The sequence below is a fragment of the Theobroma cacao genome, chromosome 9 (assembly GCF_053813885.1).
Source record: "Theobroma cacao isolate CCN51 chromosome 9, ASM5381388v1, whole genome shotgun sequence".
Classification (NCBI taxonomy): Eukaryota; Viridiplantae; Streptophyta; class Magnoliopsida; order Malvales; family Malvaceae; genus Theobroma; species Theobroma cacao.
In genome coordinates, this window is record NC_142647.1 from 43,830,408 (window position 1) to 43,858,056 (window position 27,649).

Here is a 27,649-nt window from a genome sequence, read left to right on the forward strand (position 1 = left end):
TTGACTAACCAGAAAAAAAATTGAAACTAAAATTCCTAAATTTAAGGCCTCATAAAAATCGAAAATTGTTACTGCACCAATGCTGCTTGTAACTGACTAATGCCACTGTTTTGGCATTGATTACTTGCCTAAATTGCATCCTTAATTGGTGCAATTTAAATTACAAATTGGCTATTTGAACATTTATGGAAATGCTCCGAAAAAGATAATTTCGACATAATTAAATTAAGGAATCTGATTTCTTAAATAAAGGATGTTAGGATTTAATTTATAACACTCATAAATCATGAAATTCGATTCCTAAAGTTATGGGAGTCAATAATATTCAAAAGTTGATTGGATAATTATGGAAATAGTTCCATAAAGATAATAAATTCAAATATTTTGAATTAAAGAATTTGATTCCTTAAATTAAGGATATCTGAAATTATTTGTTGACACCAAAAATTAAGGAATTTGATTTCTAGAATTATGGAAGTCAAAAATATATGAAGGCAAGTTTTTCATCATGAATAAATTTCCTTTAATTAAGGAAAGAAGTTTGAATAAGATATCAAGTTTAAATTAAAGATTTTCTTGTCTTAGATTTGATCTAAATTACCGAAAAAAGATTAGGTAATAGAAGACATGCAATTTTTAATTAAATTGGATTAGTAAAAGAGTTACCTAAAGTATTTAAGACAACAAATTAAAAATATTTTAATTCGTAATAAAATTTAATTCTAAGCCTAATAAAATTAGGAATGGATAAATTACTAATTTTGATTAGTAATACTTACCATATATGAAAGAAGTTTCCATATATAGAATTAAATGATTACTTGAAAATTTGAAATTGGTAAAGTCAAATGTTGAAAAATTGCTAGTGCCAAATACCTCAAATAATTTATATATATATATATTGATGGATGTATGTGGATGATTATGGACTTCGGCCCACTATGATTGTGTTATGGTTCAATGTATATTCTTGGTATTTTTTAATAGGGTCTGCGTGTCCTGCCTTATCTCTTTATCTCAGTTTGTAAAATTCTTGCCTCATTTTACTCCCCTTGAATGTAATCAAAGCTTCTACATTCAAATGTAATTAAAATTATGATAGATTAGGAATTGAATTTTGAAAAAATTGACGATGGAGACCCGAGGCACCAAAAAAGGACAGAGATTACAAGCAAATTTTGAAGATTATTATATGTAATCTCCTAGGTTTGACCAAGCTAGTTTTCTTTGATGGCTCAAGAAATTAGTATAGTTAAAATCCATAATCATCCAAAGTAATTTATATGTGATAAATTTATTTTATGCAATTAATAAATGCTATGCATGCCAAGATGAAACCTTAATAAAAACAAATAACAAAATCCCTCAGTAAATATTAAGTCGCATGCCGCATATGATTAAGTTACCTTCCACCATATAGTAAGATAACATGACCACTCTTTTAATTGGAGACTTGTTAAGTACACTCAAGGTCACACTTTTACACGAGTATGTTTAAGCTATTGGTGGGTTTTACTCAACTAGTTTCATAAAATCCGAATGCTTGGAAACTTGATTATTATGAAAACTAGAGGCAAAGGCTAGGCGAAACATATATGATATGTTTAGGCAATGTATTGTCACCTAACTGATGTAAGAGTTGTGTAGAAATATAATTGGTAAGGTCAGTTACCTACCTAATCCACTTATCATGGTTTGTCGAGCGCACTCAAGGCTATGACTAGATGGATGAGATCCTAACCTATTAAAAGAATCCTAGTAGAGATCTTTCGATGTGATATGGAAGGTTATCATCTTGTAAAAATAGTGGGAGAACTATTTAAAATTTTAAAATCTTGTTTTAAATAGTTTATGCATGTTATTTATCAATTACTGTATCTATTCAAACATGTTTATATACATTTCAAATGACTAAAATCTGTCACTATAGTGCATCTTGGATGCAAATCAAACTCATTATACTAAACCTTTTTGAAAGGTACCAAGACTTAAGAAATGTTTTGAAGTAAAAGATTGTCTATTTATAGGAAGCTTTGCCATTAGCCCATGTTGAGGCAAATGGTGATAAAGCATGGGATGTTCATTAGACTCGTTAAGCCACATATGTGATGTTGGCTACTATGACTACAAAGCTTCAAAAGCAACATGAAAATATCTATGCGACATGTATGACTTTGCAATCAAAAGAATTGTTCTATAATTAAGGTCATACACAAAGGTATAAGATAACATAGAAATTGTTTCTATGCGAAAAGATAGAAGATATTTCTATAAAAAGCAAAAATTTAAGGTTGCTAAGCTTTATGGTAAAGCTATAGCAATGTGTTTATCATGAATTAAGTATCGACTTCATTCCCTAATCTCTACCAAAACAATTCATAATTAAAAGTGAGCTTCTATGAGATGGAATTTACATTGTCTTAATTATGAATTGGGAAGACAAACACAATAAAGGCACTAACTTGGAAATGTTCTCAAGTATCTTTATGGTAAATATGGATAAAGAAAGGACTAAAAATGTTGACAGAGTTAAAGAAAAAGAAGCTTATAGAAGTTTCTACTTTGTCAAAGTTTATGATTGAGTTAGAAATTATTATTATTGTATTAACATTATAAGCATTCGATACTAAATGTTGAATGCATTTAAGTAATGACATAAAGTGCAAAATAATAGTAAAAAGTCAACGCTCAATATAAATGTCAAGAAAACTGATTGCATATGATCTCGATTATGGCATTTGAGTATTGGTCATTGAAGTAAAAATTAAAGAATGAAGATACTTAGATCTTTTTAATTGAGAACCATAAAGCGCTAGTATTTCTTAATAACATGACTAAATCACTTTTTATGCAAAAGTGAACGACTTGATATGTTCAAAAGGTCTTATACATATAGATGTGTACAAACCATTGAACATAAAGTACTATTGCAAATGTTCCTAATTCATTAAGTTTACATAAGACCAAATTGAGATTTTGTCTTGTATACTTAAAGAAATATAATTTGAATTCTTGAAATGTTCAGAGAAATCAAATATAAGATCATATGAGTTATATAATATGAAGTACTCTTATTAAGGTATGATCTTAATGCAGATTGCTCTTACTTATTAATTAATCATTTAAAAGATGAATGTAGATTCATGTGAAATGGAACTTTCTTATGAATCAAACATAGAGATGTTTGTTCAAAAAAGAAAGCAAATTCATATAGTTATATGATTTGGTCCTTATCTTTCCAATATATATGTAGCCAATTATATTATTCCAAACCAATACTATTCTAAACATATATTGAGATACATGTATATAACATCATGGAATATTCAAAAGAGTTTGAATATTACTCTCACAAAGGATCTTAGATATAGTGAAAGCATGATGACACTAAGAAAGGAGTTTTTTTAGTATTACATGATTACATTGAAATCTAACTTTTTAAGATTTTCCATAAAGATGCATAATCATATATATGAGAACTCCATGGATTTAGTAAGATATATTAAAGGTGTATTATTCATATGAGATGAATCTATTAAATATGTTTTTCATTGGAGTTATACACTTTGTTCTATCAAAAGGGATCCAAAGTGCTAGATTTAATACAATGTACAAGTGTACTTATCTCATAAATTTAAGGAAGCTAGTAAGAGTGAATACAATTCTTTGGTGATACAATTACATGGGATGTAATGTGTATACAAAAAAAGTTCCAAAATTTAAAAGAGACAGATGGCATAATTGAAGAGTGACAAGTGCATATAATGCATTCAACATAGTTTAGTTGGAATGGTTTTAAAGAAAGAAAAAGGATTATGTACATGTATATAATCAAAGCCATATACAACCTATTGAAGGCTCAAATAAGAGGATATTTAGATCATTAGTTCACAAAACTAATATAGTTCTAAATATTATTAATGCAACAATGAAGCCATACAAAGAGAACCCGGGTCTCATTGGATCTGGATCTGGATCTGGATCTGGATCAAAGCATAATCTCTAAATGTTCCTCGTCGATATATTATTGAGACTGGACATCAATAATACCCAAAGACTAGTACATTTTATGTTTGTTACTTGTGAAGTAAGCAACTGATCTCATAAGTTAAAGTATAAAGATATTTAGAACTAGAATGTAGGTGCTTGCCTAGGAAAGCAAGTTCACTGAACATGACCTGCCATGAGAAGTGCATTTGGTATTTCACTTAAATGTCTATACAATACTTCTTATGTGTCAGTTTTATAAATACTCCTTAAACTTGAGACAGCAGGTTGCTTTAATTTTTTTCCTAATAGTGCCTAACCAAGGATTTTAAAATAAGATACTTTTGGGTATAGCATGAAGCATGTGAAGGTAAATTGAGTGGTCAAGATAGGAATCATTATTCCAAGTGATTTAAGGGGACATATTCTATCAATTCTTGGTAGACATTGGCTTATTAGAGTTCTTGGCCAAAGCGACTTAGAGATTATGAAAAGAGTTTCATAAATCTCTATAAAACTAATGATTTAACTGTAGGAACAAATATGGAAGTCAATAAGAATAGACATTACACTATGCTCTTATCATCTCTGGAATATATGATGAGAGAATAAATTACATTGATAGATTGTACAATGAAAGGTTGTCAAAGAATCCTTTAACTTTCCTAAAAATTGAGTGGTCATGATACATTGCTAGATGTCAATTTTGGTCTATGAATTGAATTAATCGATTAATATTACAATTTAATTCCATTGTCAACTTATTAAGAACCTAATGGGTTACACACAAAAGTTGTTCTATAAATTAAATTGGGAGTGTGATGATTTAAGTTGGACTTAAATCATATTTTAGGTTTAAACTTCTAAAGACTTAATTAAAATAGTTTAATTAAGTGTAAGGTCAATATTATAAATAGTTATAATATTATACTCTTAATTGCAAACATGATAAAAGGAAATTAATTTTATTTTAATTTTCAAAGGCTAAATTAAAAAGATTTAATTAAGTGTTGGGTTAAGATTGTAATGGGTTATAATATTGGGTCTTTAGTTGCAATTATAGGAGTTGTTTAACTTACGTATAAATATCACCTTTAACTACTTCTTACATATAACTATGAAACTTTAATTGTCCAAACCAAAAATTCTTCAGCTGCCTCTTGTGTTTGAAAGAAAATTCTTGTGATGAATTTTTCTAGAGTGGTTTCGGCCTATAGTGCTTGTGAAAAAAAGGACAATTGTTATCCACTCTACTAGCTCAAAAAATAATTAAAAACTCCTACCTTATTGAAGATTCAAGTACAATTGTGTGGATACTATTTGATGCGAACACTTGGGTGACTTGGGTTCTTCCTCCTTTTGTTGTGTACACGAGTTTGAGTAGAAATAAAAGTAGAGTCATATTTTCTCTCAATCAAGAGGATTTGCCATCACGATTACGACATCACTTGGTTAGGTGATATTTTTTATTACTTCTCTTAAATTTTGTTTGTATTAAAACTACCAAAATAATCCACAAGTGACGATATAATATGGTACGTTTACATTTTTTATTTTCTGTTATGTATGATAATTATTATCTATGAGTTTCATACTATTTTAGCATTTTATTTTTTATTATATTTAATTAAATTCTTGTACTTTCATTTTAAATTAAATAAATTATTGACTAAACTTCTTTAATCAAAATGTCACATGCCTATTTATGCCACGTAGTATCATATGGTATGTTGACACATTATATAATAAATGTTAATGTGACATGTTAAAAAGACTTGATAATAATAATCCTATACAATTTTTACCTTTCACCTCAATGTTTGTCATTACCAAATTAAGGTAAAATTGATATCATTAATATATTAAGATAAAATTATTGAATAGCATTTTGATTAATAATACTTAATCAACTATGAATAATAAAACTTTATTTAACTCAAAATAATTATATAACAACTCGATTGAACTCTAACAACCTATTTGAATGATTAAAAATTATGCCTACAATTTTGGAATAGTAATACTACGTTTTATTTATATATTTTTTAATTTTAAATTTTCTTTTGGCTTTGTTTCTAAGCAAATCTCACGGTCTGCTACCAACAGCTTCCAAAGTCGGGGAGGGAGTGCCAGATATTTGAAGTTTTGAAACTCAAAAACTGGCGAGGACTACAATGGCAACGACAACTCCTCGTAATTAACCCACAAACAATGTCATAAGCACTAACATATCTCTATCAAATCCCTCATCTTCCAAGTAACCGGTTAAAACCATGGCAGCAGCCGCCGGCCAAGACAGGGCCTCGCCTCCATCGAAGCCCTCAAAGTTCTCTGTCTACCAGAACCCAACCCTGTCCGCTGCTCTAACGGCTACAAGTCTACAGCCCTCCAAATCAACTATTCTTTGCATCTTTTTTCTCTTATCTGCTTCGGCTTTTGCTCTCCTCTCCATCACTTCCAGGTTCTTTTAACTTTTTTTTTTGGGTTTTTTTTGTTGTAATAGGAACGCAGGCGTTTCGAGCCTTTTAAGCCGAACATATCCATTTTACTTACATATGGATGGTTATTTTAGGGTTTTAGGAGGGTTTAAGCAAAAGGGTATGTTTTCATTGTTCTTTTAGTGTTTTTGATCCTTCGGTTTTGTTAGGTAACGTTTTGCTTGATTTTGTTTCTGAGAAAATGCATGAATTGTAACTTTGTTTTATAGAAACTTCATTGATGTTTCCCGGGAGTTTTTCTTTTCTCTCAAAGAGTGACTTTGATTATAGGAGGCTTTTCGGCTTTAATTGTTTTTCAAGGGGCAAATTTAGGTTAAATTGTGGTCATGCTGTTGTACAGATTACAAAGGCATAGGCTCATTGGTAGCTGCAGCTTTCTTCCGAAGAAAGAGATTCCCAGCTTTGAATCTTCCTTTCCCCTACTTAATTATTGAAAAAACAATTCAGACTGCAAGAGAATGATTAATGGAAAGAGAGTCTGTTGATACTTCTGACTGTCACTGGAATTATGTATCATGTAAATAAGAAAGAAGCAGAAATATGATTGAGTTGGTTAATTGGTAAAAGTATAAAAGTGAACCTTTTGAGGTTTCTGAAATCTATAGATTAACGTCTTCTTTATGTCCATAGTTTTGTTTTGGTTTGAATGTGTTTGAATTTCACTAACACAATCCTTTCTCTCACGTTGATGAAGGGGCAATCTGTTGGCTGATAAACTGAAGTTTGGAGATTTATCTCATGAAGTTGCTTGTAAGTTATCATGTGCAGATGGAATTCCTTTGATTCTTGAATTAAGAGCTCTATTTCCTGTTGTCACATTTGAGTGTTATCTGTGCTTCAGGTATATTTGCCAAAGCAATACAGACTGCATTGGGTGTTGTTTTCATTGGCACCATTTTTGCCTTATTCAAAGCCATCTCTCTGCATAGAGCCAGGAGCATTGGTTGTGTGCCAGCTGTATCTCCTTCTAAAGGTACTAAGGATCAACCTTGTCTGACGAAGCGGCAGCTAGGGCTTTTAGGAATAAAACCCAAGGTTGAGCAAGTTGTGCTAGAGTCTTCAAAGAAACCTCCGAAGTCCAAACCCCTAGTGACATCATCTCCTTCAGATGTTCTTGTCCCACTTCATCTGCCAATTAATGGCTCAGATCGTAAGTCTCGAGTCAGCTCTAATAAATCAAACACCAGTGGTGGGAATAAGATGAATTCTTTTGCTACCCCAACCAGATCCCAGGGTTCTCCTTCTTCATTATATCTTGTTCCAGCATCCACTTCTGCATTATCTTCTGTTCAAACTTCACCAGGCCAGGAGCATGTGGCCAAAACCCCTTGGTCCATTAAACGAGCCTCCTCTACCAAAGAAATAACAACAGAAGAGCAACTTGAACTGTTTCTTGCAGAAGTAGATGAGAAAATCACTGAATCTGCTGGAAAACTAGCCACCCCACCCCCAACCGTTAGTGGCTTCGGAGTAGCAAGTCCTAATACTGTAGCAAGTTCAGTTAATACATCTGGAACGACAAGGAGTACACCACTGAGGCCTGTTAGGATGTCTCCCAGTTCCCAGAAATTTACCACTCCTCCAAAGAAAGGAGAGGGCGACCTTCCTCCTCCAATGTCCATGGAAGAGTCTATTGAAGGTTTTGAGCATTTGGGCATCTATCCCCAAATTGAGCAGTGGTGTGATCGCCTTAGACAGTGGTTTGCTTCAGTTCTGCTAAATCCTCTACTTAACAAGATTGAAACCAGTCATATTCAGGTCTCTCATCATTTTCATTCTCTCAACTTTGCCACTATTTCAGTTACACTGTCTTTATGGAAATGTACAGAATATTCACTGTAATTGCATCCTAAACATGGAAATATTCAAGGTTGAGATTTTCAATTTTTCATGAAGGATATGTGTTTTATCAGGGATGAAAGGACAAGCCTTTTTTGTCAGAATATGGCTATTATGAATGAGTCCAAATTATATTCAGCTTTAATCTTGCAGAATGATTTGCAAAATTTTAAACTTTGCTATGTTGTTGTTGGTCATCAAAATTAGAAAGTTAGCATAATCTGGACTCAGTTTAGAATTTGAGAAATGAGAAAGTTTCTATAAATATTGACATGTTTCTTATAGCCCTTTTCCCATATTTGTGTGCAGCACAGGCTCAAATCTGTTGATATTATTGCTCTTTATCTATGTTTTTCTGTGTTTTGGACATTGCAACCTGATTATTGCTGTTATCTACGTTTCTTCTGTGTTTTAGACATTGCAACCTGATTATTCTCAAATCCTCTGCTTATAGGTAATGCAAGCAGCTGCTAAACTCAATATCTCAGTAACAATTAGTCAAGTAGGAAGTGATCAACCAACCAATGGAAGTCCTGCTACTATGTCTCCACCTGATAGGATGAAGGAATGGCAACCAACATTCACTCTTGAGGAAGAAGGGCTGCTTCATCAATTACGTGCAACTCTGGTCCAGGCTCTTGAGGCTTCTATGTGTTAGTTGCTTTTATTGCTGTTATTAATTTGTTCTTGTATTTGCTAGGTTGGTTTTGTTTATTGGTCTTAGCTGAGGATTTATAATGGTACTGTTTCATCAAATGCAGCAAAGCCTTTAGCCAACCAACAACAATCTCCACAACAAAATCCTTTGATCCCTGTTATGCAGGAGTGTGTCGATGCCATTACTGAACACCAGAGGCTTCATGCATTGATGAAAGGGGAGTGGATGAAAGGTTTGCTACCACAAAGCAGTGTGAGGGCAGATTATACAGTACAAAGGATTCGAGGTATTTAAAAGCTTAAAATAGTCCTCATATGCTGAGTGTCTGTGTTGCTTATAAACCATATTGAGACCTTTTAGTGTACATAATTTAGGGAGTTACCTTTTTGTGGAATTCCACAGAGCTTGCTGAAGGAACCTGCTTGAAGAATTATGAATATCTTGGAAGTGGGGAGGTTTATGACAAAAAGAACAAGAAGTGGACCCGTGAACTTCCAACAGATTCTCACTTGCTCTTGTACTTGTTTTGTGCTTTCCTAGAGCACCCAAAATGGATGTTACATGTTGATCCTAATTCTTATGCCGGAGCCCAATCTAGTAAGAATCCATTATTCTTGGGGGTCCTGCCACCGAAGGACAGGTTTCCAGAAAAGTACATTGGCATTATATCTGGTGTTCCTTTGACTCTTCATCCAGGAGCTTGCATACTGGCAGTTGGAAAACAAAGTCTCCCCATTTTTGCCTTATACTGGGACAAGAAATTACAGTTCTCTCTTCAGGTAAAAGAGTATTTTAAGTTCTTTGTTATAGGTGGCAAGACAAGGGAGTAAAGAACATGATTTAATGAAAACATGAAAGAGTGAAATTATTAATAACTATTAAAGATGATTTAAAGTGAATAAAAAAATTGATGTCAGCATTTGTGAAGCAAGTCTGAAGATGACTTAGACATAGATATAAAAAGATTGTAAAATAAAGCTGGATGTTTTGCTCTTAAAAAATGCTCAAGTGCATGAATGCCTTATCATATGGTTGAGATAAAGACTATCTTAATGGTAAATGAATAACTCTAGTGCTTGAAATTTGCCACTATAAAATATTGTAATTAATTATAATAGATAACTTGTATTCCTATCAATCAATTGTGATTTAATCTTTTCATTTTCTTTTGTGAGGCTTAGTCAACAGTGTCTGCAAGTCTGCAGCAGTTTTATGCCAACTTGACTTTATTCCAAGTCAATGATTTCTTTGGTCTTATGGAAGATTAAGTAGTGTATTGGCAACTTTTTTCTTAATTAAACAAACAATAGCACTCTTGGATGGTGCTTTTGTTTACCTAGCAGAACAAATAGTAAAAGAAACCAATGCAGTTTAATTGATGTCAACAAACGTAGTCGTGGTCTTTTATATTCATTATATTGTGGTTTCCTGTGGTAGCACATCAAAGTGAAAAGCTGAAGAATATCCTTAGCACTGCAGAAGCTGGCCCCAATTCAGTCAAAAGCTTTCCTCCATCCACATGCACGCAGACATTTGACATCTATGGTTGATAGAAAAGATATAAATCGTATGGGTTGGATGATAACAATTTTATTTTATATTTTCAGGGGAGAACGGCACTGTGGGATTCCATCTTGCTTTTGTGCCACAGAATAAAGGTTGGATATGGAGGAATGGTTCGGGGCATGCACATTGGTTCTTCAGCCTTGAATATTCTCCCAGTTCTTGATCCAGAAAATGAAGACTGAGTTCTTGTTAGGCATGCAGCATGCTGCAGTTTTGCCTGTCATGGCCTGTCTATTACAGTAGTCAGATAAGGTTCGCAAATTGCAGTGTATGTTTCAATCAGTGTGGAAGTAGAACTTCTCATGTGGGTTGAAGCTTGTTGGAAACTTGGAATCAAGGGGGAGCTGTTTTCAATATTTTGCTTGATCCTGTGCACTACAAGATCATTCCAGAGCATTCTGATGATTGACCAAGTTGGCAGTTTTGGCAGTGAAGATAATTTGGACCAAAATCTTTGAGAAATTTTGTAAGCATTGTACCTTTTGGCATAATATTTTTGCTTCAAACTTCCCCACGGTACCTATGGCCTATAGACATCTTCTTGTACTTAAGCAGTATTGCTTCTAACCTTTGTGAGAGTCAAAGCTTAAGCAAGAGTTTAATCCTCTGCTAAAAGAGAAGCCTGTTGTTTATACCCCTGGAAAGATTGTGCACAATCTATTAGTCCTAAATTAGTCTGGTTTTATTGATGTCAAGGTTTAGGTAAAAACTTTTAGTAATAATTATGAGGAAATTTTCCTTCTTTTGTATGCAGTTCTTGTACCAATGATTAATAGTACTAGAGCAAAGCTGGAGGGCGCAGAGGCTTGCTTAACCTTTGGATAAGAAGAATAGTAAAAGGAGAATAAAGAATCCAATGAAAATAAACAAGTTTAGTAATGCCAAAGTGAAAAATTAGTAGCATTCGAGTATTTAGCCCATTATTGAGGGTTTATGTATTTTCTCACTCAACAAACCTATGTGTAAGATAGTGAGAAGCGAGACTTTATACGTTCACGAATGAAGGAGCTGTAATGTGTGCATAGTGAGAGTTATACTCTATAATATTTTAAACAGACCTTAGCTTTCCAACAAGCCCGTCTAGCTCAGTCGGTAGAGCGCAAGGCTCTTAACCTTGTGGTCGTGGGTTCGAGCCCCACGGTGGGCGTATAAAGATTTTGTTTTTATTTTTTTCTTAATTCCTTTTATTAAAAGTAAGTAAAAACCTAAATTATTATAAGCAGTTAAATACATGAATTGACACTATACTTTTGATTCATTTGAGGTCCTCCATTTCAAGTTTCTGCAAATCCCAGGTGATTGAATTTCTTTACTCCATTTATCCAAAAACAAGATTGATTCTTTACTCTCTCTCTCTCTCTAATTAAGAAAGAAAAAGACTAATCTTTTGTTTAACCTATTCTTATAACTGCTTTGATTTCTACTTAATTTGTTCTTATAAGAATATTACGTATTTTCTCCCTTTAATTTGATGTTTATCTAATTGTATCAAATGCTTTTCATCAAAAAAAAGCTGAATACCCCTTTTTTTTCTCTTTTAAATTTCGCACTCATTTCCTCAAACAGTTGTGTTGCATTCTGATAAATGATAAAACTGTAATTTCCTTTTTGTTGCTTTTGGAACCAAAAATTGAAAAATAAAGGCAGCGCTTTTGGATATATACGAAAAAAAAGCAAATGATATTTTTGAAGAATTAAAAATTAAAATGTTATTTTTTTTATAATAAAAGGCATGATTTTTATTTTTTTTTTATGTAGAACATTATGTTAAAAAAAATTGGTGTTAAAGTTATAATTTGTTGAGTTTATTTATTTATTTGATTTTCCCATTTTATCTTATGAATTTTTGCTAAGTTTGGGAGACACTGCAGATAGCTAGAAACTAATCAATTGTTGGTTTGAAGAAGAATGAATAATGGAGGGGCAAGACGGATGAATGGTGGAGGCGAAGAGGACGATGATGAAGATTATGTGAATGGGGACCTTGATGCGTGGGAGAGAACTTACACCGATGAAAGGTCGTGGGAATCTTTGCAAGAGGACGAGTCAGGCCTGCTTCGACCAATTGACAACAAGGCCCTTTATCATTCTCAGTATCGTCGCCGGCTTCGGTCCCTTTCTTCCACTGCCACTGCTGCTCGGATCCAAAAGGGCCTCATTCGATATCTCTACCTTGTTATTGATCTTTCCCGGGTATCATTTTTCACCCCAATTACCACTGTAGTTTTATAAATTTGCTATCTTGTGTGAATATGTTCTTATTAGGATGAAGGGAATGGGATTTGCTCTTAGAGTAGGTAATTTGGAGCAGAACAATCAAGTTTGATAAGCAATCTTTTGTAGCTTTAATTTGGTTACTTCTTGCGGTCAAGTTTGGTAATCATTTATTATGAGTAATAATTTGTGGTTTTAAGTGATGTCATGTCGCTCAGGTCTACGAGATTATTACTCAATATCTGAATCACAAGCTTGTGTTTAGCAGAGGCTTAAACTTTCATTACTTTGACCACTGCTCTATGTTCACATAGGGGAGAGAAAAACCTAAGAAGTTTTTTCAAATTTTTCATTGAAGTTTCTCATGGATTTACCTCTTGCATGTGTTAAGCAATTTGCCAGTTTGATATCCTGAAAGCAATACATTGGTTTCAAAGTTCTTCACTGAAAAACCAGTCTATTGCCTACTTTCATATCTCTGTCGTAAATGTTTGATTTGGTAGAATTTGATCTATTTCTTGGGTTGATTGTTATTTGAGGCGAGTAACAGAATACAAATGATACAATATACCCCCAGGGAAATATGTTGGAAGTTCTTCAGAGAACTGGAACCCTTGAATTGAACTTATGATACCACCCAATTGGTTCTTTTATTTTTTTGGATAGTTGGGAAGGAGTAGTTGGATAGACAGAAGGTATTATCATGTTATTGCCTGGAAGTTGGTTATTCTTCTTCAATCATCATGAGGTTTAAAGTAATCAAAATTCCTTACTTCTTTACATGAACTATCAACTCATTTTCATTTGTTTTGCTGTATTTAGGCAGCTTCGGAGACAGATTTTCGACCAAGTCGTATTGTTGTTATTGCAAAACATGTTGAGGCTTTCATTAGGGAGTTTTTTGACCAGAATCCTCTTAGTCAAGTTGGCCTTTTGACTATCAAAGATGGGGTTGCTCAGTGCTTAACAGATCTCGGGGGTAGTCCTGAGTCTCATATCAAAGCTTTGATGAATAAGTTGGAATGTTCAGGTGATTCCTCCTTACAGAATGCATTGGATCTCGTAGATGGGTATCTGAATCAAATTCCATCATATGGTCATCGTGAAGTTCTTATATTATATGCTGCTCTCAGTACTTGTGATCCTGGAGATATAATGGAGACCATCCAGAAATGCAAGAAATCTAAAATAAGGTGTTCAGTTATTGGCCTTGCTGCAGAAATGTTTATATGCAAACATCTCTGCCAGGAAACTGGAGGAACATACTCTGTTGCATTAGATGAGGTGAGTGGAACAAGAGGTATTGATTGTCCATATTCAACTGAAACTGATGTAATAACGTCAACCTGAAATTCTTATCTGAGTCTCTTAATTGGTTACTTAAAAGGAAAATGAATCTCTGTTTTCATAAGGATCCAAAGGACACTTGTCATAGAGAAGCCAAGTGAAATTGCATGGACAAGTTAGGGGTGTCTAATTCTCTATATCTTCTAAATGTTCTATATTGCAAGTTGTTCTCTAATTTTCGCTTTCCTTTGCTTTTTGGTTGTTATTTATTTACCTTTTGAAAGTGGGAAGAGGAGTTGCTGGTTTCTTTCATGTGTTTTCAGTTCGTCTTGTAATAAAGTTTTTGTCTATGGATGGAAAGGGGGAAAATGAAAATGAAAAGTAAATATATTTCTATGTGCTTTTCTTGTGCAGTCCCACTTTAAAGAGTTAATATTAGAGCATGCACCCCCACCACCAGCCATAGCAGAATTTGCAACTGCTAATTTGATCAAGATGGGATTCCCTCAAAGAGCAGCTGAGGGTTCTATATCCATTTGTTCATGTCATAAGGAAGCTAAGGTTGGTGCAGGGTACACTTGTCCAAGATGCAAAGCACGTGTTTGTGAGCTGCCTACAGAATGTCGTATCTGCGGGTTGACACTCGTGTCTTCACCCCATTTGGCTAGATCATATCATCATCTCTTCCCTATAGCACCATTTGATGAGGTGCCTCCATTTAGTTTAAATGATCCAAACCACAAACTGCAAAGAAATTGTTTTGGATGCCAACAAAGCCTCCTCAACCCAGGTAAGTGATGATAAGTAATGAGTACATGATGATTTTACAATACCAGTGTGCGCTTTGACATTATATTTTAATGCTGCTAATATTGAAATTGCAAGTGATAATACCTAGAATTGGTTAATACATTGACATGCCATTATGATTCTTCATAGAACTAAGCTTAAGGCTCTTTGAGGGTTGAAAATGGGTGTTACTGTTAAGTGCTATGCTATTTCCTTGACTATTATGAAAGAAATGTACCATTCTATTAAACCTTTGCCTTTAATAAATTAAAAAAAAAAAAAAAAACAGATGTAGAAGTAATGATGAATTGACCAACTTACTTGCTATGCTAATGGCTGATATCATTATTTAGAACTATGATTGCTGCATTGGGAGAAAGTCAAAAGTGGCTGTTGAACTTATGTACTATGGAGGAATAGAATATTTATTCAAAAGGGACATTGTTCTTGAGAACTTGGAAATTCTTTGATGCACAACTGCCCTTTTTAAGTTTTAGGTTTTGCAAGATGTGCCAAGATGTTGTGGCCGATTAATTTCTATTTTGATTCTTAATTCTTTTGCTTAATCAAATTTGTATTTTAACCTTGTAATGTGTGTCAATTGTTCTTTCCTCTCATGTCTCACATGTATTCAAGAATTTTCCTTCCTGATACTCGCTGGTTTTGACTCAGGAAACAAACCTGGCCTTCTGGTTGTGTGCCCAAAGTGCAAAGGGTACTTCTGCCTCGACTGTGATATTTATATTCACGAGAGTTTGCACAATTGCCCAGGCTGTGACAGCTTCAGGCATTCCAAGGCAGATAAAGAATGAGAATGGCATTGCCCCGGGAATTCATAGTTCATAGTTGTTATAACAAATGCTACTGTCTCTTGTAACATATGCGCCCATTTTTGAGATAGTACACTTACAAATGGTCCCCTTTCTGTCGTTTTTGGTGTCAGACTCTTGAGAGTTTATAATGTTGGGACCATAAACACTAATTTGCTGCCAAGTTCAATGTTTCTCCTCTTCTAAGCGAATGCAAATTTTGTGTTTCCTCTTTGGGTAACAGTGCTCCACAAAATCCATGCTATATGGTTCATGATTAAAACTAAAATCGAAGTTCCAGTCTACAGTGACAGATGCATAGCAGGTAAACAAGTGACGGCCGAGAAAACTATCTGACAAAGGGAATCAATTTGATAAAATAGCATTTCTCTATTAAGTAACTGAATTTTTGAGTGAATTTACAGGTTATTTTATCTCATCTTAAACCAAGAGTCAAAATGGTGGATCCTTGTGTTACTTCAGGGTTGTTTCCCCACTGCAATGCATCCAAAGGTTTTGAAACAATGGATGTAATTCCAATTCTCGGACTAAATGACTAACTGTACAAATTCAATCGGACCTGCTCATCTGTGTTTTAACTGTGGTGGAAGTGCTTGTAACAACCCCGTTACAATGCATAGAATTAGAAGTAGAGCTTCATCGAGTGTGCAGACAACACTAACAGGCACAAGGCCCCGAGCTCACCCTCTTTAACAAAGAACTTCTGCAGCTGCCAGCTCAAGACCATCGGAGATAGGACAGTTCCCTTGCAGCCATTCTTACCTTAAGCTGTGCTTCGTTTCAAAATTTCCATTTCACGTTCACTGGCATGCCAGTCACGAGTGACCACCAAATTTCTCCACGAGATGCCTTGTTTTCCCCAAAAATTCACAAAGGGAGGAGCGCCAGTAGCTTTAGGCAAACAAGTCCAATTACTCAGAGTCTGAGTCAATAGAAAGATATAATCTCTGTCTTACAGAACGTTTTTGCCGCGGAAATAGAAAAGGGCTCTCTGATCTTTGCCTACTTGACTTCTCAGATCTACTGTCGTTCATACCAAGCAGCAGAGAAGCTGCAGAAAGAAGGAACAGCCAGTCAGTGCCAGAAATTGAAAAAAGAACCAAAAAAAACAGACTGATGGAGCTATGAAACGCTAATGCAGCGAATTATGATTCTAGAGTCATGCGTTACTCCAGGAACTTATAAGCCAGATGTAGAGCAACAAACTCCACCAGTACCCTCGTGAAAATTAATCATTATGACATCTACAAACTTCTACTAACTAATAAACTATTAAAAGTGGACAAAAACATTACAATTATTTATAATGTTAGTTCTATTTTGATTAAACTTATCATGATATAATTAATATTTTAGTGTTGGGGTGTTTCCTAGTTTCACACATATAGGCATTCCTAAGGTAAGCACAGTGCAACTTTTGTAAGGATAAGACTACTTTTGTTTTTACTGTTACCTTTATTCAGTAATATTTATATATATAATTCGTATTGATATTTGGATCATTCTATATCATGTTTCCTAGTTTTTACACCCAAGTAAATTTCTTTCTACCTGAACATATAAAACATCTTCATTTTTGTTCTACATAATCTCAATCTTATTTTTAATAACATGCCTCCAATTTTACTGAATTCAAGACAAATTATCAGAGTCAGAAAAAAATCATCAATTACACTTCAATCAAAAAGAATGAAATAGATTTTAATTGAATCCAAATACAAATAAATTCTAACTTAAAATTATTAATAATACTCACATGCAACATATCATGTGCAAATTGCACATAGCGAACCTAATCTGAAAAGAATAAAAAGATGGCAATTAAATATTTAAACAACACTAGAACAGATCCACTACTAATCAAATTCAACAAAACATAACAGCACTGTCCAAGAATTACACATGCTTGCATATAACCAGTTTGAAGCCTTTCCTATTTGCTGGCCATGATATGGCAAAGTTTAAACAAACTTTACAACACTATAGCACCTCAAAAGAACAAGGAAACTAACCGGTGTCATCCAAAGAATCCATAGTGCGTTCTCTGGAAGGTATCTGCTGCCTTAAATTCAATCCATTCACTGTTGTTGAGTCCCCATGACCACCAGTTGCACCATCTCCAAGCCTAAGTGAAATCCAATCATCAGTACGGATGCCATTTGATACATCAGCTTGATCTCTCAAATCAGACTGTGCTGACGCATCTGAAGGACGAGTTGGAAGAAATATCTGAAGAGAAGGATCTTCAGCACCAAACAAGGGATTGTCAACTAAGCGATCATTTATATCTGTATCAGTCTGACCAATGGAAGAACCAGGGACTAGATTTGCAGATCCCATTGTTGTCTCTGGAGCCAATGTATAACCATTCATTGATTGAGGGCAATTGAGAGCATTACGCTGCAGATCAACTAAGGCATCTGAGACATCTGCATTTGTACTAAATAGTTGAAACCCAGAGCCTTCTGGGGGTCCTGGAGGTAATGACCACAGACCCATGTCAAATTCATCATTAGTAGGAAAAAGACCCAAATTACCAGCAGGCCCAAGAGCTGGATCTTCTGAATATGGATGAGAAATTCCAGGAGGAGCCACTGGAAAATTAAGTCCAGAAGAATCATTTTGATTATCCTTATAAAGAGTTGCAGAAGATATCAATATGTCATTCTCTTCATCTGAATCACTAAGAACAATAACTTCTGCATTTCCTGTGGGTGCAGATGAATTTCGGTCCGTAAATTCATATGCCGAATCTATGTTCAGAGGCATGGAATCAAGTTCAATCCCATTGCTTGTAAAGTCGTAAGTCCCACCACCATCCTGATTTACACTAGGATCTTCACCATCCTTAACACTTCCAGTTGCACTGCTGCTCATTGGAATAATTTTTTGCTCATGATGTTCAAATCTTTCTTGTAATCTACTATCAGAAGACGTGTTCATATCTTCAGGCTTGCTAACTTCCCACAACCCATCGCTATTCTTCTTGATTCCAAGTTTCAAACCTGTATGACCATCTGAAGCACCTTCAAGTTTGATCTGCTTCGACGTTTCAGCTCTGGGCTTAACCTCCGCACTGCCAGGGACACATAGAGTACCATCAGGAGAATGCCATTGTGCAAGATCACCAAGTTCTCTACGCTCATTTTCACTTTTAGCCTTTGCACGCCAAGAACCATCAGGCTTGACCTCAATCTCGGTAATATCTTCTCCACAATTTCTCATCTGTAGCACAGTTAATCATGGTCATCACACATTGACATCATAGATAAAATACAGGAGAACCACAGGGTACCCACCTTGGATGTGATGCGATTAAAATAAGGATCAATTATAATGTTCTCCAATGAGTAGTTCTTCAGACAAATTGGGCACTGCCACTGCAATCACATACAAATGCTTGTCAAAAGCCTAAAAAAGAATTATACATGACAATAAACATGTTACTATAGTTGCTTGCCTTCCTAGAACGTTGGTTCAGCTCCACAAAAACTTCAAGATCAAAACAACCCATGTGAACACAAGGTTTAAACCTTCCAGCCACCTTCATTCTTGAACCACTCATCTATCACAGGTAAACACAGAAATGAATATCAGAAATAATTGGAGCAACTTCAAAACAAGGGTGCAGTAAATCAAATGCTGCATTCAATATATACATACTATTGAAAGCAAAAATGGCTCCATCTGGTTGATGATACTTTTGCCTTTTGCTTCTTTTGCAAAAAAAATGAATAGAATGGAAAAGGCCAAAAATAAAAATGAATATAAAACCAAAAACACGTCAACCAAACAAAGCCTATATAAGCAGTCATAAAGCCTAATAAGCAGACAAATATAACCCAAATGGTGCTATAATAGTTAAGTTCTTTATGGAACAAAGCACAAGTGATTGACTGCACACATTGTCCATGTAAAATAATAAATCCATCATATAGGCCACACCATCCAGCTAGCCGAAACCAACCTATTGTCATGACAGATTAGATATCTTGAGAAAGCACTTCAATATAGGATGAAGTGCATCTTCTTAATGTTAATAACACCTTTATGACAATGCAAGAAAGCTTCAGCCAACATTAATACTATACACCCAAACACACACGACATCCCTAGATGTTTCCACCATTGACACTATTGACACACTTTACAAAAACTTTGCTGGTAGGTAAGTGATACTTTTGATCCCTGAATTTTGCAAGGCACAAGCTCTTCCAAAAACACTTTCCAAGATAAACCAATTAAGTACTAAAAAAATAATGTCCCAATCAATTAAAGATGCAGTATTCTTGTTTCTTAGCATAAAACATGGTACAGAGCTACAGAAATATTTGGCAAGAGATTGCTAGCATTTGTAAAAACTATATAACTCACAGGGCAACGTAGGTTGACTCCAAAAAAATCTGCAACAACTTCTAGATCACTGTCACTATCACCATTGTCTGTTGCAGTTCCACCACCAACACAACGACAAACACGAGCAAGAGCGTCTTCAAAACGTTCACCATCAGTCTCCTTGGGAATCATGTTAAGTACCTAGGCAGGCCAGAAAAATATAATATGACAATAAAGACAACAAAAATAGTGATATAGCAAGGTAAGCTTCACTTGCATAGAAACTTGATATTATTAGCAAGGTAAGTACTAATACTAAGATGCTTGAATTCCTGCTAGTAGTTTATCTATGTTTTATCTCAAAGTTAAACTTGATGTTATTAGTTTTAGGATGAACTTGATATCATTAGTTTGCGGCCTTGAAAACAATACAAAATCATAAAAGCAAGCCAACCTCATAGCCAGCCCCAAATATTTAAATAGATTCAGGCCGAAAACCCATCTCCTCAGCTATTAAAATGGCCCCAGACTATGCAATTAAGCTTGTACACAAAATAGCCAAAACGAAACCGAGGAAAAAAAAAATTAAGTTGACCATGTTAATAATATGAAGAGTGGAGCACTTTATGTGACAGTTTAAAACAAAATAAATATATATATATATAAAAAAGCCCCAAATTTCACATATTTCCCCTTTTCTAGATATTCCCTTCATTCTCTGTTTGTAATCTCACCATTTTTCCAGATCCAGCCTTTTACTTCAGTTAATCTTCATGATCACAAGTTTCTTGTGATAAAGACCCATTCTCTCTCTGTTCTTCATTCTTTTTCTCCCAATTTCCTTAAATTAATGATAAATTGTGCTTGTTCGTTGTGTGGTATGAAGATTTTTAAAAAAATAGAAGAAAAAACAGGGTGAAAGGTGAAAAGAAAGCTTTATTTAGGGCACAGATTAAACCCAAATTGTGGCATTCCTCTCGTCTAATCTGACTCTGATCCCATACCCATGTCAATGTCTTGTTGACACAAGCACCTCACCAAAAATGCCAGTAAGTGATAACTTAATGGTCAAGTGTCTAATCTGTAATGATTTTTGCAATAAACATGAAATACAACTAGAATGCCGTCTGCAGAGATATGAAAATAAAACAGCCATATATAACAGCAGTAAATATATTTGCATTCTATTCTGCTTTATTGTTAAACTGATCAATGCTGCCAAAATCAATAACAGATCTTGCAAGCACAGGATAAAAATTGTTACATGCAGAGCTTCTATACTTCACAAATTGGGCATATATCGTTTTCGACTTTGAAGCCCATCAGATGGCAACGGAATAAATCTTGTAATTCCAATATGCAAAAAAACCTAAGGTCAATCTTAAAAGATAAAATTTGAAGTTAGTTAACATACCTGTTGAACAGTTCGCCGTTTAACAATTCTAACTCCAAAACAGAATACGCGAGCATCACATCCAGTCAAAGTTATCTTATTAATTCCATCTTTAGTACATGGAGTTATCTGACAACAGAATAGACGATAGACAATTGCTTAGACACCACACTACAAATGTTTCTTCAATAGGTTAAAAAATATTAACAGAATTGTAAAGCACATGCAATAACCTACGTGCCAGCTTCCCCACCCGTTCCCATCACATGCATACACATGTAAAGTTAAAAATTATGGAGAATATGATTACATATAATTGAGAACAAAAAAAGAATTAATCTGTTTTATAGAAGGACGAAACTCACAATTGGACCATCATCACGGCCATTAGCCCCGAGCAATTGCGAGCCAGGTCTATTAATAGCACGAACAGGTAAGCCTGTTTAAAGACAATCAGTTGGATGATTACTAATCAAAACTGAAATGGAAAAGGTACATAGAAATTAGTAGATGTAAAGATGCAATGAGGAAAAAAATGGCAAACATGCTAAGCATGCTTCTTTTTTTTAAGCTAGATCCAAGCATGCTGCTCAAGTGACAACAAATTCAATAAACAATAGCAAAGCAATTAATCTGAATTTGTAAAAGGAGCTGTTAAACCACTAAGTAGTCAAAGCAACACATAAATAACCATACCATTAACCTGCAAATCTGCATATTGAGGCCACTGCATCCTGAATGGAACTTTGTCATTCAGAAGCATGCACCATGCCTATGTGACAAGATAAAAAACAAAAACATCACAATAGATAACCAAAAAGCATATCATCAAACTGAACGCATTTTTTTTACACTAGCCAACCTGGACATCATACTCTTGTTTTGTCAGTAAGTCCTTGTCTGCCCTGGTGATTTGGAATGTTTTCTCTGCACTTAGGACTGGATTTGTACTGTAAAATGTTGGATTTGAATTACTAAACTAAACAAACAAAGTCATAAAGCATTACACATAAAGCACAAACACGTTGACATTCACACCTAATTGACAAAGCAGTTCATGGGGGCAAAGAAAGAGCTGTACTGTTTCTCATATAGTGCACTCACCCATCATTTGGGATATTTGAAACAGCCAACTTCAACGGATATAAAGGGTGCGCAATAGTAATCCAAAAACTGCACAAGGGGAGTCATATCAGGAATTAAAGGAATGTAACATAAATTTTCCAACAAAAGATACGCTAGATGCATCCAGATGGAGACATAAGAGCATACAAATTAGAATGCAAATATAGAAATATTGTTATCATGAAACAGTTAGATATATATATATATGATGCAGTGAGCAATAAATACTAGATAAATAGTAGATTTCATTTGTAGTAGAGCCAACTTAGCATAACCCTTTTGAGCATTCTATAGCTACAAGTAACAGTATTTGGCTCTTAAAAGAATTCCTGATAGGAAAGTGAAATAGCTCTTTTAGATACCACCAATCACAATACCTAATCTATATTATTTATATAGAAAGCCACCGCCTAAATGGCATCACTGAGATATTAGATACAAACTCAATGAGTTGAGAGTAAATAACAGAATAAACAAAAAAAAAATATCCCTCATTTTTTCCAAAGAAAAGGTTTGACTCCGCTTTCAAATTGACTCAACTTGATATGATCATTTCAAAAAAAAAAAAATTCAGTTCCAAGTGCACTTTTCCTTTCTTCTGCCTAGGTAGTAGGTGGCACAAAAGCTAGTCTATATTTACAAGTCTTGCATCCTAATTTTATTCTGACTACAAAGAAGCCCAACCAGTAATTACTTTTTACCCAACCAAACTGCACTACAAAAGTCTGCCATGTTAATATTGCAACACACATAATAAATTGAAGATAGAACACCTGCAATGAGATGTTAAATAAAATAAACATTTTCCCATATCTATATCACAAAATTAAACATCAGCAAATAACCAATCAGTAAACCAGCACATAGCTGGACCATCAATTTGCAATAATCATACATCCTCGAAGCGCACACATACAAACACACAAACACACACAAATACACGTAGGAGAGTGATTTGGCCAGAAAAAAAAAAAAGAGACATACGGATCAGCTTGGCTCAGCCGACAAATTTCACAATAAAATAAATCAGGAACTGGTGGATTCCCCTCCATAGTCTTCTCTGGAATTATAACACAACGAATATGTTGCCACACTTGACATCTTGGACCTTCACACTGTCATTACAACAAGGGCAAAAAGCTAAGTTGAGGTAAAAGTGTAGCACAATGTTGTATAGGAGAATTTAAAAAAAGAAAATGGAAGAATCTGGAATCTATGTCTTCTCAAATTGGACAGGAGCATATTATACAAACAAGAATTATGAACAGAAATAATAATACGTTTTGATACAACATACAATCCCCTGATATCATTATAACAAGAATCGCTCAAAAAAGGCACACAAAGAAACAAGAAGATTCAAAAGCAATGTAACTCAATACAATTTCATCAGGACAAGATTCATATGAAAGTAGCCAAACATAGACGTCTGCATTAGGAGATACCTATTGTTGTGGAAGGCCACTAGGAAAGATGTATACTTCTTTTTTGAGGTAAATGTTAACCTTAGGGAACTCAATAATTCACCATGAATTTTAGTGGCAAGAAGAAAATCTAGGAGAAAGTCTAATGTGCTGAATCTATGCATTCTTATTCAAAGTCAGTGTTTCCAAGTAAATACACCACTGCCATACTGATTCGTCTATTTCATTTTTTTATAGCCTATCTATCTGCAATTTTACAAGACAGTTTCCCAAAGCCCATCAAAAAGTTATCAGATTCATTAAGACCTCAAAGCCTCAAGAATTACAAAAAAACTATTGAGTTAATAACTAAAGTAAGCAATTTTACAATATAAGGACTTTGAATCTAAGTGTATGAGTCAAAAAGCAAAAAACCTAGATCATGAGATGATAACAGCAAAATGTAGAAGTATTATGAAAATTGAGCATCATATACAATTTCAAATCAAGCAAACCCAAACCCGAACTTGAAGAACCATAAATAAAGTAACATGACATTGAACTTAAAAGGTTACAGCCACCCCAACATTCCAATTGAATGTTTCTGACATTAGATCATCATTAACATAAAATAATGAGGTCAAAGAACATTAAGCTTGTTATCATTACCTTAATAATGTTCTCAGTCTCCAATGAACTTCCACAGGGACAACGAACTTTCATATCTGATTGAAAGGGATCATCTATTTCCCCTTTAACTTTTACATTACTGCTGTCCGACACACCCTGTCCCTTTGATGCCAATTCAGTGGCTCCAGAAACCTGCATCTTTCTGAGGACAAGAAATAAAATTTAGAGAAATAAGTAGAAAAAAAAAGAGAAATACACTTTAGAGAGAGGAATGAAATACAAAGCAGACAAAGATCATAAGCGGATAATCAGATATCCTAGATTCAATTGGCCAGCATTGTTTATCATAAGTCATAATTTGTTCACAAGAATGAAAAAAAAAAAGAAAAAAGAAACAACTAATCCCATTGTAAATGTTGCCATCTTTATTCTGTAATAGAGATAGATGTAAACACAAACCTGTATATGTCATCGACAAGTTTTGCCACATCTTCCTTTCCGACGGGAGTCCTTTTTGCCCACATCTTTGCAACTGGGAAACAGCAAGTAGACCCAAGTTTATTATAAAGGTTAAAAGGAATAGTTTCTGAACAGATAAAACAAATTTATGAGCCAAAAGTGAACTATCTACAGTCAAATGACACTACAAATTCAGAAAATAGTACAATTCCACTGACAAGCATACTTGTATCCAACCCCTTCCCTCCCCTTCCTCATCAAAAACACTGCACTCATAAAAAACCAAACTTTACACAGAGCCATTGGAAGCATCAACAAATTATAATGAAATTAATGGAAAAAATAGCTAAATGCTACAATCTCTGCAACCCAAAGAACCTACAGCAACATTAGGCAGAAAAACAGTTGCATAGTTACTTTCCTTGATCACTCCCAACCGACATCACAAAAAGGAAATAAAAAACTGACTAATATAAGTCCTACTAAGAGCTGAAACTGGAAAAAAATTTTGCAACATTCCTAACACAATCGATTACCAATACACATCCAACAATTTGACTGTGTGAGTACTTTGCAGACACAAGAATATCAACAGCTCAATACTAGCACTTTAACAACCTATGCTTTAGGCTAGCAGAGTAACATCAGAAACAATAAATATTTAAAAGATAATATAACTTATAAATCACTACAGCAGTTATAAATCGTCTATTCAAACAAGAGAGAGAAAGCTGGGAAGAAATATTTTACCTTGTTCATCAGAGAGAGCACCTAATATCCTCTCAACAAGGTCCTACAAATCAATATACAGAAAGGTCAAACATAATCCTACACAATGAAGGTGCAACTTATAATAAAAAATACAGATAATTAACGGAACAACAATTATCATATCCCCTAAATTTTTAAGGCTGCCAAATTTGCTAAATCTGCGGTTATCTTGAACAGATTTATACAGGGAAAAAATACAAAAAGCAAAAAAAAGGGGGGAGGGGGGGGGGGGGGGAACCAGGAATTCAGGATAATAAGAACAATGCCACAGCTATGAAGATAAGACTCAACAAAGACATCCCTCTCATACTCATACAAGATAGATACAGTGCATTATCTCAAGCCCCTAACCTGCTTCTTCCCTTGCTTTGAAAGACCCAATTGAGTGAGAACATCCTTGAGTTCTTTTATTCGAAAATACGCCAATTTATCCTACAATAGGAATATCAGATTGTAATAAACTCTTCATAAGAAAAATAAAAAAAAAATATCAACATATTAGCATCAAAGCATAACAAGTAGCAACTGAAAACATACCACTTATCTACTAAAATAGAGCTTAAAAGGGTGATCTGATACTCTAATTATAAATAAAAAATTCCATTATTTTTAAGTGACTATATAAAATAAAGTTAGCCAAGCGCTATTAAAAAGCCCTTTGCTCACAGCTGATACTAATTCTACCAAATAAAAGAACTAAAACCAACAAAAGTATCCACAATAAACTTACTACAAACCTAAAAGCACTTGATTCACAAAGCCACATAAGCTATTACCCATATGTTACAACAAAAGCATATCCCCATTATTGAAACTAAGTTCAGCAGTCGATACTCCCTATCCAACAATTAAATTACATGAATGTTAACCTAGTTAATTGAATTTGATAAAATAAATAAAAAAAAGGATACAAAAAGTTCGATCCTCAAACAATATTTCAAGAGTTTAGTCTTACATAATTGCATACCATATTTGAAGAAGACAAAAAAATAACAGGAGCTACTCAAAATAGTAAAAGATCAAAATAAAGCCAAAATATTTTACAAACAATATAAAAGTAAAATACCTTGCAACTGGCCACCAAATCCATGTTTAGTTTACAATCTGTAGCCAAGCAAAAAACCAGTAATCAAAAACCTAAACGCTCAAATATTACCAATCGATCTAATAGAAAATAACTAAAACAAAACCGCGTAAATGAAATTAAATAAATTAATTAATCAATCAATCAATCTTCAAAGAAAGCGATAATCCAATAATCAAATTAAAGCAACTCACCAGGTTTTTCTGATTATTAATTAAAAAGGAAAGGAAAGGAAAAAGTAAATGGAAAATTTGATAAATGGAAGAGAAATCGGAGAAATAGGGTTCAGAGTGTGGAGGACGCCGACTTCTCTTTCTCTTTGTGTTTTTTTTTTTTTTTTCCTTTTTTGACCAAAGAGACCCAACCAGAAGGAACCAATCCTTTCAAAAGAAAATTACAAAAGTGACCGGACTTATCGCCGATTATCAAATCCGGTTTTTTGACGGGGAACACGTCCGGGTTTAGTTTCGGTGAAGTTGCGTGTTCGTTTGTAATACACGCCTTCCTTTGTTTTTTTTCTTTTTCAATATTCAATGCAAAATTCCTTTTTATCTAGGAATTCCTAAAGTACGAATGTATATACGTTGACTCAATCTGACGTTAGCTGTGATTCTGCCACGTAAGCAGAAAGTCGAGATCGCATGAGATGGTTGACCTGGTGAGTTGAAAATGAGACTGCCTAGATGGTGTTTTAGCCGTCGGATTTTTGGTATTTCCATGTACGGACTTGAAAATAAATGAATATTAATGTTACAGATTAAATCTCATCTCACCAACCAAA

General features: G+C 34.3%; 3 protein-coding genes and 1 non-coding gene across 10 annotated transcripts; 3 read left to right on the forward strand and 1 right to left on the reverse strand.

Moving 5' to 3' along the window:
• The first annotated feature begins 6,070 nt into the window (after positions 1-6,070).
• Positions 6,071-11,192, forward strand: LOC18590082 (cytochrome B561, amino-terminal protein). Its single transcript, XM_018127417.2, has 7 exons — positions 6,071-6,448; positions 7,180-7,235; positions 7,327-8,243; positions 8,779-8,977; positions 9,086-9,268; positions 9,385-9,761; positions 10,590-11,192. The coding sequence occupies exons 1-7, from the start codon at positions 6,261-6,263 to the stop codon at positions 10,728-10,730; spliced, it is 2,061 nt and encodes a 686-aa protein (XP_017982906.2). The 5' UTR covers positions 6,071-6,260; the 3' UTR covers positions 10,731-11,192.
• A 430-nt stretch (positions 11,193-11,622) lies between these two features.
• Positions 11,623-11,695, forward strand: TRNAK-CUU (transfer RNA lysine (anticodon CUU)). The gene has a single exon. It is a non-coding gene; the product is annotated as a tRNA-Lys (tRNA).
• A 28-nt stretch (positions 11,696-11,723) lies between these two features.
• On the forward strand, positions 11,724-15,888 carry GTF2H2 (general transcription factor II H2). Of its 4 annotated transcripts, none has more exons than XM_007015386.3 (5): positions 11,724-11,843; positions 12,453-12,741; positions 13,585-14,046; positions 14,464-14,839; positions 15,511-15,888. In XM_007015386.3, the coding sequence occupies exons 2-5, from the start codon at positions 12,457-12,459 to the stop codon at positions 15,648-15,650; spliced, it is 1,263 nt and encodes a 420-aa protein (XP_007015448.3). In that variant the 5' UTR covers positions 11,724-11,843; positions 12,453-12,456; the 3' UTR covers positions 15,651-15,888. The 4 variants fall into 4 exon arrangements, with proteins under 4 accessions (XP_007015448.3, XP_007015450.3, XP_017982930.2 ...); XM_007015388.3 differs by having other exon boundaries at positions 11,765-11,843; positions 12,456-12,741; XM_018127441.2 differs by having other exon boundaries at positions 11,779-11,843; positions 12,420-12,741.
• Positions 15,889-16,017: 129 nt separating this feature from the next.
• On the reverse strand, positions 16,018-27,347 carry SIZ1 (DNA-binding protein with MIZ/SP-RING zinc finger, PHD-finger and SAP domain-containing protein). 4 transcript variants are annotated; one of them, XM_088809523.1, is made up of 18 exons: positions 27,063-27,347; positions 26,851-26,888; positions 26,136-26,216; positions 25,764-25,806; positions 25,014-25,086; positions 24,594-24,756; positions 23,506-23,636; positions 22,501-22,569; positions 22,259-22,346; positions 22,093-22,168; positions 21,762-21,835; positions 21,418-21,525; positions 20,043-20,204; positions 19,129-19,233; positions 18,968-19,048; positions 17,681-18,893; positions 17,425-17,465; positions 16,579-16,719 (listed from the first exon to the last, which is right to left on the reverse strand). In XM_088809523.1, exons 2-17 carry the CDS (start codon positions 26,872-26,874, stop codon positions 17,461-17,463), a joined length of 2,496 nt encoding a protein of 831 aa, XP_088665649.1. In that variant the 5' UTR covers positions 26,875-26,888; positions 27,063-27,347; the 3' UTR covers positions 16,579-16,719; positions 17,425-17,460. The 4 variants fall into 4 exon arrangements, with proteins under 4 accessions (XP_007015455.3, XP_007015454.3, XP_007015452.3 ...); XM_007015393.3 differs by lacking the exon at positions 17,425-17,465 and having other exon boundaries at positions 16,018-16,719; positions 26,851-26,899; positions 27,063-27,341; XM_007015392.3 differs by lacking the exon at positions 17,425-17,465 and having other exon boundaries at positions 16,018-16,719; positions 26,851-26,921; positions 27,063-27,341.
• Positions 27,348-27,649: the final 302 nt, after the last annotated feature.

Bases quoted from the DNA above. Each gene is read 5' to 3' on its own strand.
- GTF2H2 (XM_007015386.3), top strand. From the start codon at position 12,457: ATGAATAATGGAGGGGCAAGACGGATGAATGGTGGAGGCGAAGAGGAC. The intron at 12,742-13,584 runs GTATCATTTTTC...TGCTGTATTTAG, and splicing joins TTGTTATTGATCTTTCCCGG to GCAGCTTCGGAGACAGATTT. The intron at 14,047-14,463 runs GTGAGTGGAACA...TTTCTTGTGCAG, and splicing joins ACTCTGTTGCATTAGATGAG to TCCCACTTTAAAGAGTTAAT.
- LOC18590082 (XM_018127417.2), top strand. From the start codon at position 6,261: ATGGCAGCAGCCGCCGGCCAAGACAGGGCCTCGCCTCCATCGAAGCCC. The intron at 7,236-7,326 runs GTAAGTTATCAT...TCTGTGCTTCAG, and splicing joins TTTATCTCATGAAGTTGCTT to GTATATTTGCCAAAGCAATA. The intron at 8,978-9,085 runs GTTAGTTGCTTT...CATCAAATGCAG, and splicing joins GGCTCTTGAGGCTTCTATGT to CAAAGCCTTTAGCCAACCAA.
- SIZ1 (XM_007015393.3), bottom strand. From the start codon at position 26,874: ATGGATTTGGTGGCCAGTTGCAAG. The intron at 25,807-26,135 runs GTTAGGGGCTTG...ATTGATTTGTAG, and splicing joins CAAAGCAAGGGAAGAAGCAG to GACCTTGTTGAGAGGATATT. The intron at 22,570-23,505 runs GTATGTCTCTTT...CCCCTTGTGCAG, and splicing joins CGGCTGAGCCAAGCTGATCC to TTTTTGGATTACTATTGCGC.